At 45.3% G+C, this 15,016-nt stretch overlaps 1 protein-coding gene across 1 annotated transcript in view; it reads left to right on the top strand.

The window, feature by feature from the left end:
• Positions 1-14,027, top strand: part of CYTH4 (cytohesin 4) — a 40,036-nt gene extending 26,009 nt beyond the window's left edge. The window contains exons 9-13 of the mRNA XM_082241424.1: positions 5,814-5,925; positions 6,904-6,980; positions 7,569-7,640; positions 12,131-12,285; positions 13,669-14,027. Of these exons, the coding sequence (XP_082097550.1) occupies positions 5,814-5,925; positions 6,904-6,980; positions 7,569-7,640; positions 12,131-12,285; positions 13,669-13,741 (489 nt within the window). The 3' untranslated portion in view covers positions 13,742-14,027. The remainder of the gene's footprint in view (positions 1-5,813; positions 5,926-6,903; positions 6,981-7,568; positions 7,641-12,130; positions 12,286-13,668) is intronic.
• The last annotated feature ends 989 nt before the right edge of the window (positions 14,028-15,016 follow it).

Here is a 15,016-nt window from a genome sequence, read left to right as displayed (position 1 = left end):
CACCAGCAGTCAAATTAGCCTCTGTCCATTCTGGAAAGGGCCTGAGAGATGCAAATATTTCTTTGGGATTGAAAGGTGCATTGCAGTGAGAAGCAAAGGAGGAAGGGTAGACAGGAACTGCCTTGTTATAAACCACTTTCTTACAACAAGCAATGTATAAATTTTATAAAATAGATGAAGAAACTGAACTGTGGGAAATCCAAATAAGAAAGGCGGAATAAAAATCTTGGACAAACTAGTCCAAAATGATAGCAGAAAAAAATATGTATACCTAGAGTTGTCATCTATTCCACACACACACACACACACACACACACATACACACACAGACACACACTGGTTTTCCCCGCAGGATTTCAGGTTGGCAGGAGCAGGGACCGAGCAATGGGAGGTCACCCCGTCGCAGGGATTCGAACCGCCGACCTTCTGATCAGCAAGTGCTAGGCTCTGTGGTTTAACCCACAGTGCCACCAGCGTACTAATGACACCCTCCGCCATGAGAGGAGAAAGGGATTATGCCAGAGGACATGCCCCAAATGCCAACACATGCAGTTTGAAAACTCATCAGAGACTCCAAAATAATTGTGTGTCTATCATTCTCCTCCTCCTGTGCCAGACTCCACTCTACAGCAGGCGGTTCTCAAAGCACATCGTAATAATGAGCTCTCCAGCAGACAATTAATAGACCTGTACAGAAAGGGAGCAATACTAATTCGTAGTCGATAGCCCATCAATTTCCCAGGTGTGGCAAATTCTTCCAAAGCTTCAGAGGATGTCATGAATCATTCTTCCCTCTCCACTAGAAATATTAGCTTCCTCTACTTAGTGAAGCCCTTAATGAGCTCAGGTTTTCTGCAGTACTGACACTGACTCAGCCCATTCTCCCGGGGAAATGTTGATGGGAGTTATTTATCTGATTGCATGTGATTATTTTCACAGGCACATAATATGTGTTAACTATTACCTATATACCCTTTGCCTTAGTAGAATGCTATGTCGAATGGCTATATACAGCCATTGATCTAGTAACAAATTTGGGTGACCCAGTGCCTGCCAGTTTAAAACAGGAATGGACCATCCCCAAAATGAGGTGGCAATGGTGCAAGGCTGGGGGATTCCCTAGGTTTGAAGATGTATCAAAATTTAAGAGAAAAGGGAAATATCAAAAATGGCATGACAAGGACCTGTGACCTTCTAATGCAGACATAGAATCATAGAATCATAGAATCATAGAGTTGGAAGAGACCACAAGGGCCATCGAGTCCAACCCCCTGCCAAGCAGGAAACACCACCAGAGCACTCCTGACATATGGTTGTCAAGCCTCTGCTTAAAGACCTCCAAAGAAGGAGACTCCACCACACTCCTTGGCAGCAAATTCCACTGTCGAACAGCTCTTACTGTCAGGAAGTTCTTCAACACATCAACCGAGGAGGAAGGGGAAAGAAACTGGAGCAGGGGAAAAGGAAGGGTTGGGCTACTCAAGTTTCTAATAACATATAGCAAGTGTATGATGGAGGGAGAATCAGAGTTTGTGGGAGAGTTGTGTGCCAAGAAGAGGTTACACTCCCCTCCCTGCACTATAAAGCAAGGCTGCAGGAAAAAGGAGAGGACAAAGAACACATTTCTCCTTTCCCACTCTCCAAAATGCCACTCACCCTCTCACCCACTATATAGATATAAAATACAGTGGTGCCTCGCAAGACGAAATTAATTGGTTCCGCAAGTTTTTTCTTCTTGCGAGTTTTTCGTCTTGCGAAGCACGGTTTCCCATAGGAACGCATTAAAAATCAATTAATGCGTTCCTAGGGAAACCGCTTGCCAGGCTGGCGGTGCGGAGAAGGGCTTTTCTCCGCACCGCAAGCCTTCAGGACAGGTACGGGAACAGAGGGGAAGGCGCGCAGCGCTTTCCCTCTGTTCCCGGGGCTTGCGTGGGAGGAGGGTTTTTCCTCCCCACCGCCAACATTCAGAACAGCATTCTGAACGTTGGCGGTGGGAAGGAAAACCCTCCTCCCACCCCAAGTCTTCAGGAAAGCCATCCGATGCCGGGTGGCGGGAGAAGGTGTCCCCCCCCGGCATCGGAGCTTTGTTCCGATGCCGGGTGGCGGGAGAAGGTGTCCCCCCCCCGGCATCGGAGCTTTGTTCCGATGCCGGGCGGCGGGAGGAGGCGTTCCCCCCCGCCGCCCGGCATCGGAGCTTTGTTCCGGTGCCGCGCGGCGGGAGGAGGCGTTCCCCCCCGCCGCCCGGCATCGGAGCTTTGTTCCGATGCCGGGCGGCGGGAGGAGGCGTTCCCCCCCGCCGCCCGGCATCGGAGCTTTGTTCCGGTGCCGCGCGGCGGGAGGAGGCGTTCCCCCCCGCCGCCCGGCATCGGAGCTTTGTTCCGATGCCGCGCGGCGGGAGGAGGCGTTTCCCCCCCGCCGCCCGGCATCGGAGCTTCGTTCCGGTGCCGCACAGCGGGAGGAGGCGTCCCCCCCCCGCCGCCCGGCATCGGAGCTTCGTTCCGGTGCCGCGCGGCAGGAGGAGGCGTTCCCCCCCCGCCGCCTGGCATCGGAGCTTCGTTCCGAAGCCGGCAGCGGGAGGAGGTCCGAGGACAGTGGGGAAGACGTGCTGCGCTTCCCCGCTGTCCCTGAGATTTCCCTATGGGCTGTCGTCTTGCGAAGCAAGCCCATAGGGAAATTCGTTTTGCGAAGCGCCTCCGAAACGGAAAACCCTTTCGTCTAGCGGGTTTTCCGTCTTGCGAGGCGTTCGTCTTGCGGGGTACCACTGTACTCAAAGTCAGGGCTCGCTATGATGTTTCTGGCTGCTGAGAGTAGGTGGGTTATGAGCTCTTTATGGTGTCAGTGGGTGTTATTATCTTGGAAGATGTTTAGTAGGGCCAGTTCTGGGGTGACTTCTGTTTAGTTATTTTGCATATTTCTTGTATGATTGCTGTCCAGAAGAGTTGGATTTGGGGGCATTCCCACCACATGTGGAGGGATGTGCCTGTGGAAGTGGATCCTCTCCAGCATTTTGGTGAGGTTCCTGGGCGTATTTCCGTGGTGTTAGGTACCATCTGTAAGTGAGTTTCATAGTGAGTTCTTTCCTTTTCATTGATAGGGATTTAAAGGGAGGTTTAGACCACAGTCTAATCCATTGGGTGGGGTTAATCTCATGTACATTGAGCACTAATAATGAAACATATGTTGTAGATTTGTCCCCACATTTATTATGCTATTTTTGTGATATACAAATGACATAAGAAAACGTGGTATATTTGTTTGTATAACATTATCCTTGTTTTAAAAAGAGTCAGGGCTAGCTGCCAGCCCCAATTCTAAGCTCTATAGTGCTGGACAGCACAACAGATAAGGGTTTTTTTTGGGGGGGGAGGACAGGAAAACATGTTGCTCCCTCCTAAAACTTCTCTCCCCTCTAGGAAACTTGAAAAGCACTATAAGAGCTAGGAAGGGACAAGGTGAATATAAAATGGAAGACTGGTATAAAGAGGTGCGGGCGGGGTATAGCTATTAATGATAAATTAACATTAATGATAAATTAATGATAAATTAACAGGTAAGATGAGGAATATGCGGGAGAAATGATTTTAAGGAAGGTGTTTGTATAATTTGTACTGTAAAATGGAAAGGGGTCAAACCATTGCAAGAGCTGTTGAATTTTTGGGAGGTTGGATAGTTACAGTGGAATGGTATTGGGGGTGGGGTGCCCCCTTTGTATTCTTATTTGTTTATTATTATTACTTCTGGCGGTTCCCTTATTGCGAGAAGTGAGCTTACAGGGAACCAGACAGAGGGCCTTCTCGGCAGTGGCACCCGCCCTGTAGAACGCCCTCACTTCAGATGTGAAGGATATAAGTAGATATCTTACCTTTAAAAGACATCCGAAGGCAGCCCTGTTTAGGGAAGTTTTTAATATTTAATGCTGCATTGTTTTTAACACTTGATTGGAAGCCGCCCAAAGTGGCTGGGGAAACTCAGCCAGATGGGCAGGGTAAAAATAATAAATTATTATTATTATTATTATAAAATCAAATAGAAAATTATAGAAAAAGAAAAGCACTGTAAGCCTTGGGTCCTAAACTTTTCTAAGGGTCAGGATATACAACATCATTTTGTTGCAGGATGTGTGTGTGTGTGTGTGTGTGTGTGTATGCACGCCCGCACATGCACCCACATACCCCTGCCTGCCTGCCTGCCTGCACCCAGCTCTCTAAAACTTTCTTACATTTCAGTGAAATTAGTGTCCTTTTTTCATCTGTGTTTGACTTTTGAAAACTTGGGAGGTTTACCAGAAAATGCTGCTCTTACACACTTACACACACACTCACTCACACACACACACACACACACACACACAATGTCCTTACCAATGGAAACATTGGAGGTGTATGATTACAGGGCAAGAGGGACCATATTCTAAGCAGGATTTGCTTTTGTCAAAGTGTGGCTCACACAGTCAGGGGAGGCTTCTCACAGTGTCCTTTATTAACTAATGCTACACAGCCCTGGACAATTTCTGCAGGAATTTTGCAATTTCTTCCAATTTCAACATAGCCTACCTATCAAAAATTATTCTGAAACACCACTCAGGGGGCAACTCTGATTTTATATAGCAACCACTGAAGTGCCCTTCATATGAAAAGATTGGATTTCCTGCTGCTGGCAGTCTGGAGGAAGTTGCAGTGACATTACATAATGTGTGACAGCATGTTCCAGTAGTCCCAGTGTCACTATTTTACTGGACAAGAAATGAGAAAATCCCCTTGTGAATGAGTCAGATGTGCATAGCTGGGACTTTATGTTCCTCCAATTTTGAAAATAAAGAAAGAAACCATTTAAAGGAAACCCACTTGCTGAGTATAGAATAGCTTATGGAAATGAAAGAGATGTTTTTGATTCTATTTGGAGACCAAGAATCAAGTTCATTATGCTTGAAAGGGAGAGAAGAGTGATGAGAGGAGGAAATGGGTTTGAGCTAGGAAGCATTGGGTACTGTGGAAACTGCTGAAATCTGGGTTGCTTCTACACTGGTCCTTTTCTCTGAAAGTATCATCCTTTGCCCTCTCACTTTTCGCATGTTTAACAAATCATTCCATGCCAGTCATTAATTATAGGTTGACCTACAGTCTATTTTTTACACCAGATTTGTGGCCGTTTTTAAATTGGAAACGCATTTGCAGTGCCATCCAGTCCCATGTGCTCTTTGGGGCTCCTGTGCCTTTAATTAAAAGCATCCTGGGGGCAGTTTCACCTCTTGATTCCTATTGAGCACAGGATTCCTGGCGAACAGCCTCTTAATTGCCCCTTGGTCTCTCTTAATCGCACCTTATCAGTTAGTGTCCCTTCGTTGCTTATCTGCATATGAACGTTTTCATTCCTTATTTCATTCATGGCCTATTAACTTTTGTGTGGAAAAATGGCACTATTCCCGTTATATAAAAACAAAAAGGAAAACACTTTGGCCAGTATTTTACTAAGTCAGAAGGAGACTTCATTGGTTTCAGAGGGTCTACTCTGAGTATGACCCACACAGGATATCTCCCTGTGAAAGGAAATAAGTGATTAAACACACAGGTAGGCAGGAGGAAAGGGAAAGGGTTGAGGGAGGAACCATAGCTCAGCTAAAAGGCTCCTCAGTGCTCAGTTTGAGGGATCAGGTGGTGGGAACGATCTCTGCCCGTGATGCTGAACAACTGCTGCGTTGAATCACCATTACTAATACCACACAATCCTAGAAGGCACCAACCTCCTGTGTCCCTGTGGTGAGATGTGTGGCATTCCCCTTCAAGATTTTCCTCTTTCTCCTTTTCCTGAGGCAGAGTTTGTTTGACAGCATCAAGAACGAACCATTCTCCATCCCAGAGGACGATGGGAACGACCTCACCCATACTTTCTTCAACCCCAGCCAGGAAGGCTGGCTCCTTAAACTAGGTAATATGTTTGTATTTTGCTGAAAATCTTGCTGCCGCCCCTCTACCCCAGGCTAGCCCTCCCCACCCCCCTCAGTCTCTCGGAAGGAAAACCAGCAGAGCCTTTCCTCATGAGCTCAGGACTGCAGCAAGCTGCCAGCCAGACATCCTTGTCTTGTGGTGGGGTAGCAGTGACCCCTGGCGTTCAGTTCTGCTCTGTATTCCCTAGAGATTCCCTTCTTTCAATGCGCAGGCTGTCTTGAGCCTGGATGAAATAAATGATCTCCTCTGCCCTTATCCGGCTTGGTTCTTGGCCTGGATTCTTGGGGCAGGAAGGAAACGGTACCTGTGTTGCTGGAGAAATGGCCCTTTCGGAAGATGCTCAGAGCACAGATGTGGGTGCAAGGATCCATTCCAGCAACACAAAGGCTGCATACATGCCATGCATCAAAAACACATTTCCTCCCCCCCCCCTCCATACAGAATCCTGGGAATTGTAGTTTGCTGAAAATTGTGGCTCTCTGAGGGGTATTTGGAGGGAAGGGAAGAGGTATGCTTTAAATGTGTGCTGTGTGCACAGCCAAAGATCCAGAATAAGGTTAGCCACGCACGTTGTGACCATGAACAGTCAATGTTTTACCACCCCTAGGAAACATGGTCATTGCTTTTCTGCCATTTGCCTGCAATCTGCTATATTGTTCTGATGTGTTCTCAGAGAACACTAAGATTGCATGCACACCATACATTTAGAGGAAATTTAAAGTGCATCTTGCCCACACTGCCAAAAAGAATTGTTAAATTTGCTTGGAATTCTAACTCTGTGAAGAATATACTAGTTTCCGGTATTCTTTGAAGAGAATGTGCTTTAAATGTTTGGTGTATGTGCAACCTAAGCCTTCTAAGATAATTCTAAACTAACTCAAGCTATAGCAAACATAGCTTAAAGATTAATCCAGTCTTAACCATGCATTGTGTGTGTTTTTAATTCCTTTTGCACTAGGAGGCAGAGTGAAGACTTGGAAGCGCCGTTGGTTCATTCTGACGGATAACTGCCTGTACTATTTTGAATACACCACGGTAAGAGTTGTGTCCTTTCCATTAAAAACCCCACAAACTTTATCTGAAAGATGTATCCTCAGAGAATGTGAGGGACATTCTAGTGTGGTGCAGGGGTTAGAGTACTGGTCCGGGACCTGGGAGATCAGGGTTCAAATAACCTGGACCAGTCACTGTCTCTCAGTCCAACCAGCCTCACAGGCTTGCTGTGAGGAAATAAAAGATAGAGGGGGAACCATGTATGACAACCTGAACTTCTTGTATGAATAGGGGGACAGAAATACGGTGATAAAAAACATACATAGAACAGGGTGCTCTTTTATTTATTATAATTATATACCACCTTGGTCTTCAAGGTAGTATACTTGGTTCTCCCAATTTAATCCTCACAAGAACCTTGTGAGGCAAGTTAGGCTGATGGTGAGTGACTGGCCCAAGATCACCCAGTGGGCTTCACGGCTGAGTAGGGATTCAAACCCTGGTCTCCTTGGTCATAATGCCAACCTTGTTCTCCAGCCCAGGGTCAGCGGGCAGCTGCTAGCACTAACTTCCTAGGTACTGCCTGCACATTGGGAAGGTAACTCATCTCTGATTTGAATTTTTTTACAGGACAAGGAGCCGCTGGGGATTATTCCACTGGAAAATCTATCTGTTCGAAAAGTAGATGACCCGAAGAAACGGGTAAGTCACTGTTACTAACTGTGACCAGTGGTTGTCATCCTTTCCTTAGACACAACAAATATTTTTTCTTCCCCAGTTCAGTAGATTTGCTGTAGCTTGAAACTCCAGACCAACAAGGCCTCTACTTCTGGTTCTTTGGTTGTAAACTAGATGGTCCAAGCAGAGTCCACAATAAAGTGTCTTGTGGATAGCTCTTTTTAAAAAAACAAACAAAACAAAAACCCTTTATTATACTTCAGATAACAAAAAGTAAACATAAAACCATCCAGAACATTACATTACATTACATATAATACATACCTTACATACCTACACATCCTACGTGTATCCCACAAATATTAGATTTCCAACTCTTCTCTTTGTGTTTCATGTGGATAGCTCTTGTTTAGGACTCCAGACATCAAGTGGTTCCCCCTCCAGATTTTCCATTTGCTTTTCTACTTCAACCGTCAGTCAACCTGCCATGCTAACTGAGCATTGCTCAGTCCTTAGTGAGCTGTTTCTTTCCCCCACTGAGGATTCTTTCACCTATATTTACTTTGTAGTTCTACAGACTTCGGGGTTCCTCTGGGTTTGCTGATCTCTCTGTCTTGTGCGTGGATGATACCATATTGGGCACATAATGATACTTCATTAGCAAGACCCAGTGAAAATATGTTACTACTAATTGGTGTCTGTAAAGCCAGCAAAACACAGGTTCCGCCAAGCTTCACTGCATGACCAACCAGGTTCCATCTGACTCTCCTGTGATGCACTAGATTCCCCCAGCCTCTGCTCTGGCTTCACCTTCATCCACACCCAAGTTCCAATACTTTTGAAGTTCAAAAACAACAGCCTTGTTGAGGATAGTTCTTGGAATTCCCAATAGCAAGGAAGTGGATAGAATTAGATTTGGTAGTCTAGCTTCCCTCTTCTTCTTTTCCTCCACCTCCACCTTTGCTTGCATCAAAAGATCCATCGTAAATTTCCATGGAACACCAAAATCCAAGTCATCCAATACGTATGTTATGCATCAAGCCTGTACCAACTTAGCCAAGAGTAAGGCTCATTCAATGCAGTGGGATTTACTCCTGAGTCAGCATGCATTGTAAATAATTTTCATCTCTAAAACTTCGTGGGGGTCTTTTTTTAAAAAAAGTAATGAATTAAGGAGCATGTGCTTTTACAATCATACATGTGCGTTGGCATTCAGAACACCATAAAGTGGGAGACAACTTGCTGCTTGCTGAGTAACTGGTGTAATTCTCTTCCCTCCCAACCCACTCCATAAGGGACTAGGACAGCCTTCCCCAACCTGGTGCCCTCTATACATTTTGGACTACAGCTCCCATCAGCCCCAGCCAGCATGACCAATCATCAGGGACTATAGAAGTTGCAGTCCAAAACACCTGGAGGGCAGCAGTGTCATAGCTCCTCTCCAACTCCCATTGCCAAGCAACAGGATGCAGAAATGGGTGGAATCAGGTAGGAGGTGAGACTGATACACTTGCCTCAAAGTCAAATCCGCATGCGAAGTCCTGTCCATTCTGAGGGTCAGGCAAACAGCAATCCAAATTGTCAGATAATCCAGAGGTCACAGAATGCAAGCGGTCATGAAGTGAAAGGTCCAAATGGAAGCAGCAAGGTAGGGCTGGGAACCACAGACATTGTTTCCAGCATCTGACTGCTGCCCAAAGTCCTGTTTAAGAAGGCTGAAGCTGGCAGGTTCTCCTCTGTGTCCTTGAAGGCTGACTAGCTGCAGGTGGAACCACTCCACCTTCTCTCCCTTCAGACTGCTGTTCAGTAGGGGAAGTTGAGTCCTGGCCCATCGCAACCAGATTAGGTTTTTTCGAATAAAGAAAGTGAAAATTTCAGAGAAGTGGACTGGGATATCCTTAAGAACTTGACCAGCAAAAACCCCTTCCTTTAGCATCTGCCCCTCTTGCTTCTACACACCATTTGTTTCCTCCACAAATTACCGGGGAAAACCAGGTGCATTTTGTAGAATGCTTAACATGTATGAAAATACACCAAGAGGGAAGGTGAGCAGAACCCTTGGGGTTCTCAAAAGCTCATTTTGGAGCATCATGGTACATTGAAAGAGGCACCTGAAATGCTCCAATTACTTTTGCATGTCAGTACCTTCCGAGATGGATAGCAGCGGGAGCAATACACCTGTCTTTAAAAAGAACATTGAGTAGCAGCGCTTTGTTACTGGTGTCTCGGCTAATCAAGATCTTGAGGGAGCCCACCCCTTAGCGGTGTCTGTCAAGGAGATCTCATCTGAAAGTTACACTGAGGAGGGGGAAACGGGTGCCAGATCAAAACGGACGATTTCTGCCAATAGCTTCTCCCTGAGATTGGAGTGCATCCATTCAGCAGATTACTTGATAGCTTAACTAGGAGTGCACTTGAGAGATGGGAGGTGGGAGTTAGAATTCTTCTGACAGGATCTTACAAAAGCTACATGGTGCCACACCAGGAAAAACACCATAGAAGGCAAAAGCAGTCAGGCAGTTCTACAAAGCTGCTGCCAAATCACCCAACTTTCTGCATCTCTTTGGGACACAGAGCAGCCCGGGTTGGTGGTCCTTGCCCAAGGATACAGGAATCAAAATGCCCTTCAAGTGGGCAGCTGCCTATGAGCGCAAAGAGATTCCTAGTCTGCAAGTTGCTTTTCATTAGAAAACTGACAGTAAGGCTGCCGAATGTAATCTTATTATGTGCACTGACTTAGTAATAATCCTTATAGTACTCACAAGTAAAAATGCACAGGATTGGGCTACCCAGGAGTAACTGCTATAAGGGTCCATCTAAGTGCCCCACAAAGGACTGCAGTTTAGTGGCGGAGCAGCTGCTTTTCATGCAGAAGGTCCCAGATTCATTTCTGAGCATCTCAAAGTAGAGCTCGGGATTCCTGTCTGAAAACCTGGAGTACCACCCTCAACCAGTGTGGGCAATGCTGAGTAGATGGGTCAGTGGTCTGGCTTGATTTAAGCTTCCTATGTTGCTGTGTTCTAATGCAATGGTTCCCAAGCTTTTTCTTGCCCTGGACCACTTGAAAATTGCCGAGGGTCTTGGCTTAATTATTCTCCCACATGTTGCTTAGAAATTGTAATATGATAGATGCTGAAGTATTTTAATGGAATTCGTTTCCCAAGATGCAGTGGGGTGTTTTTCACGCCCCACCTACCTGTAACTATTCTTTTTTTAAAAAAGAGACAAAGCTGCACATTACACATTAAGCCAGCCTTGGTAGCTCTCCAGATGTTGCCCTGCAGTTCCTCTCATCCCTGATGAGAGATGGGCTCCATTTCTTGCCTGTGCTGGCTTCATACTCGTGGTTTTTGTCACACTGGCTTGGATGACTCCAAATCAAAGTTTGCATTTTCTCTCAAAAATACATTATGTACACAAAAAAATTTTACATACCACTATTTGTTGAAAAAATAATAGTACAATAATAGTTTACATAATAGTACATAAAACCATACAGTGAAAACCATACGAAAAGGTTAAAATCAGAAAACAGTGAACTCTTGTGGAAAGACATATTCTTAATAGCCTGCAGACTTTCAAAAGTTGAGACGGAAAGCCCCGGTGGAATCTCTCTTGGCAGAGTATTTCACAGTACTGGGCCAATGGCACTAAAGGCTACTTTTTGTTGTTGTCAAATGAGCTGCACCGACTTGGAGAAAGACTAGCAATGCTCCTGCAGATGATCTCAGTGATTGAGCTGGAATATAAGGGTTCAGGCAGTTCCTAAAGAACCATGGACCTAAGTTGTTCTTGGCTTTGTAAATTAATACACAGACCTTTGACCTGGTTTAGTAGTAGATGCACAGCCAGTGAAGGTGCTTTATTAATGGCGTCATACATTTTCAACAAGATGCCCCATCAGCAGTCAAGATGCCTCATTCTGCACCAGCTAGGGCATACTAACCAGACCCAATGGCAGCCCCACATACAGTATGCATTAGAATATGCATGTGAATATATGCATTTCTGTATGTATTTTCTCTCCAACGTGCCTTGAAAAAATAAATTTTGATATGGAGATGTGCAAGATCAGATGAATGGCTATGTTCCGATCCACAAATTTGCCCAGGAGACATGGATCGGGTCAGCTCACGCCAGAATTGGCAAAGTTCAAATCCCGCAAGTCAATAAAACGAGTAAATAAAATGGCATTCTCTGTTGCAAAGCCATCCTTCTCTAGATAAATTTCAGTCTAAGTACACAGTTGAGGAATGCAATGCGAAGTGTTTCCCCAAGGTCAAGCAGCCAGTTCTTCTCAGAAAAAGGAAATAAATCCCAAGTCCTTCACAGCGCAGTGTCGTTGCCACGGGATCACATAGAATTTCAGCATTATTGTATATGTGAAAATCTGAAGGGGGGTGCCTTTGCAGCTTTGACCTAAAGCACAGCAGAAACAGAGGCTTGCCGCATGCTGGATCTTGTAGCTTTGTTGATTTCCAGTCTCTTGATTCCCTTCCATTTTCTGTCCTTAGAATTGCTTTGAGCTCTTTAATACAAACAGCAAGGGGCAGAAAATCAAAGCCTGCAAGATGGACGGAGACGGGAAGGTGGTTGAAGGCAAACACCAGTCTTACAAGATCTCTGCACCCTCGGCGGAGGAGCGTGACCTATGGATTGACGCAATACGGTGAGAAGGAAGGCTGTCAGGGTGATGTGGCAGCATGGTGGTGCTATGAGAACAGTGGGCACAGGAGGGGAAACTGGAGGGGAGAAATACTCAGGGATACCATACTCAGGCACACCATAGTTTCCCACCAGTGTGACAATCGAGAGCCCAGTGTGGTCCTGACGGGTGGTGCACCCACGAACCCTCACAGATCTGTGCACCTACATGGCCTCATTTGATTTCTAATCTCCCATCAGCTCGTAAGTAATTCATGGCAGAATGTGTGGACTGTCTCCACTGCAAAGCACAGTGTTTTGAACTGATGCAAATGGTCCGTCTGTGCCATTTGATCTATGATGCTGATTCATCTTTCGGTGCTGCAGTCACCAAGCGAGGAACACGCATGTATGATCCACCTCATTCACAGTTTGGTTCAGGATCTTTCTAAAACAAAATAACGAGACTGCCAGTTTTTAGTTATAAAAGGTGGCAAGACCAGTCAGGTGTAGACACATAGACACATACTGAATTAACCTGGTACCATACCTTTTGGGGTTTTAAAGGCCAATGCAGCATAGGTACACTGGTTAAAAACCATGTAGCCCACTTTCAGTACTGATATCTTTGCTAGCCCTGGGAAGGAGTGAGCCTTTTGCTCCATTCTATCAGCCACAACATCCTGCCTTTCCTTCTACTTTGTCCCTTAAAGTTTTGTGCTGATCACCAGGTGGATTTGATTCTCCTATGAACAGCATCCTACTTCCTACAGTAGCTAACCAGATGCCTCTAGGAAGCCCCTAAGCAGGGCATGAAGGCACCTGCCCTTCCATCTTGTGCATTCCCAGGAACTGGCATTCAGTGGCATATCACCCCCACTCTGAACATGGAAGACAGGGGCTGGGCCATAGTTCATAGGCAGAACATCAGCTTCACACATAGAAGGCTCCAGGTTCAATCCCCAGCATCTCCAGGCAGAGCTAGGAATGTTCCCTGCCTGAAGCCCTGGAGAGCTGCTGCCAGTCAGTGTAGACAATACTGAGCTAGATGGACCAGTGGTCTGACTTGATATGAGACATCTTCTTACCTTCTTATGAATTTCTCATGGCCTCATTTGACTATTTCCCCATAGCAGATGCCTAGGAGTCTTGTCCTGTTTATTGTCCTGCCAATAGCATTGTTCTTAACTGAAAGGTTTTTATGATGTATTCACGATTTTAAACTGTGTATTTGCAATATCTTATAAGCTGCTTAGAGGATCCCCCCTTTCTAAAAAATATTAAGTGCTACATATTATTTTCTAAATAAATTAATAATGTCCTCCTGGTTCCTGTGAAGGTGATCAACACTTTGCTGGTGGCCGAGCCTTGAATATCTCCCATTTCCACCCCCTCTTTTTTATTCCAGAACCAGCATCACACAAGACCCCTTCTATGATCTGGTCGCTGCACGTAAGAAAAAGATCGCAAGCAAGAAATGAGCTCCCCAGCCTCCATCTTGCTAATGTTTCAACCTCAAGAAAAAAAAATTGGCTTCCATGAAGTCCTTCCTGCAAAGGAACTCAAAAACACCTCCAGCTTCCTGTCCAAGGAAGGAAAATGACTGACAGGCTGATGTCAGTCTCATTTTCTCACTCCTGGAGTAAAAATCTAACATGACTTGAGACTGTAGCTCATTTGCCTGAACAGATAGCAGGTCCTTGCATCGCATCGAGCAGGGATTGGATGCTGATATTCATTGCTCAATGATCTGGGTCGAGGAGAATCAGGAAAGTCTTGTGGACGTGGATTCCTGTCTCACTTGTCATTCCATGGTCTTCTGGGTAATTGAGTTTTGCAGTATGTAATGAAAACACTCATTTGGAATAATAAGATGAAGGATAAAATTCATCTGGTGAGAGGCAATACAATGGGGTGGTGGTGCTTGTCCAGAGTAAGTCCATTTATGTTTTCGGTCTACTGAGCTTGCCGTATGGTTCTTTTGAACTTTGTCTTTTCAGGACAGAACCGCCCAGGCAGAATCAGAACCACCCAGGCAGAATCTGGCTCTAAAAGGTCAAGTAGGGAGTTGGTGGTTCCTGTGTTCTAGCTGCCTGCCCCAGCATAGGGGTGGGTTGTCCTGTCTTGTCATTTTATATTGGCCTTTTGGGAGGCCTACTGGGCCGATCGATTGAGACATTGGGGCTTTGGTCTGGGAGGCATGCATTCAAGTTCTGCCTCACCCATAACAGGAGGAGCAGACAAATTGCTCTCATTCACCCTCAGATTCTCATCTGTAAAATGGGTATAAGGGCACCTGCTGCCCTGGATTCTTATGAAATAGTACTGTGTAGAGCACTTTGTGCACCGAAAGTGCTATGTAAATTATAAATAGAAGTAATAATAATAATAATAGTAATAATGAATTGCCACAGAGTGGCAATAAATAAATAAAATTCAAGCAAATGTAAAAATATATATGCCAGATGTACTTACACATGCACACATACACCGAGTAAGGGTGCAGTTTTCTACACACACACACACACAGGGTTAAACAGATGGAGAAATGACAACTTTTCTTTATAAATAAAAATGTGAAAAAACATTGCAGCCTCTTCTGCTCCGTTTTTGTTTTGTGTTATCAACGCCAAACAGAAGCAGTAGGAGTGCTGTGTATTTGTAGTCTTCTTTCCTTTTTCCCTTTGATACATGCAGCCTTCTAGCTGGGGAATTCGAAGAAACCAAAACATCGGCGCAGTTTTGAAGCCAATGGT

This window comes from Podarcis vaucheri (genome assembly GCF_965113315.1).
Source record: "Podarcis vaucheri genome assembly, chromosome: 10".
Classification (NCBI taxonomy): domain Eukaryota; kingdom Metazoa; phylum Chordata; class Lepidosauria; order Squamata; family Lacertidae; genus Podarcis; species Podarcis vaucheri.
This window is presented reverse-complemented; position numbering and strand designations above follow the sequence as displayed.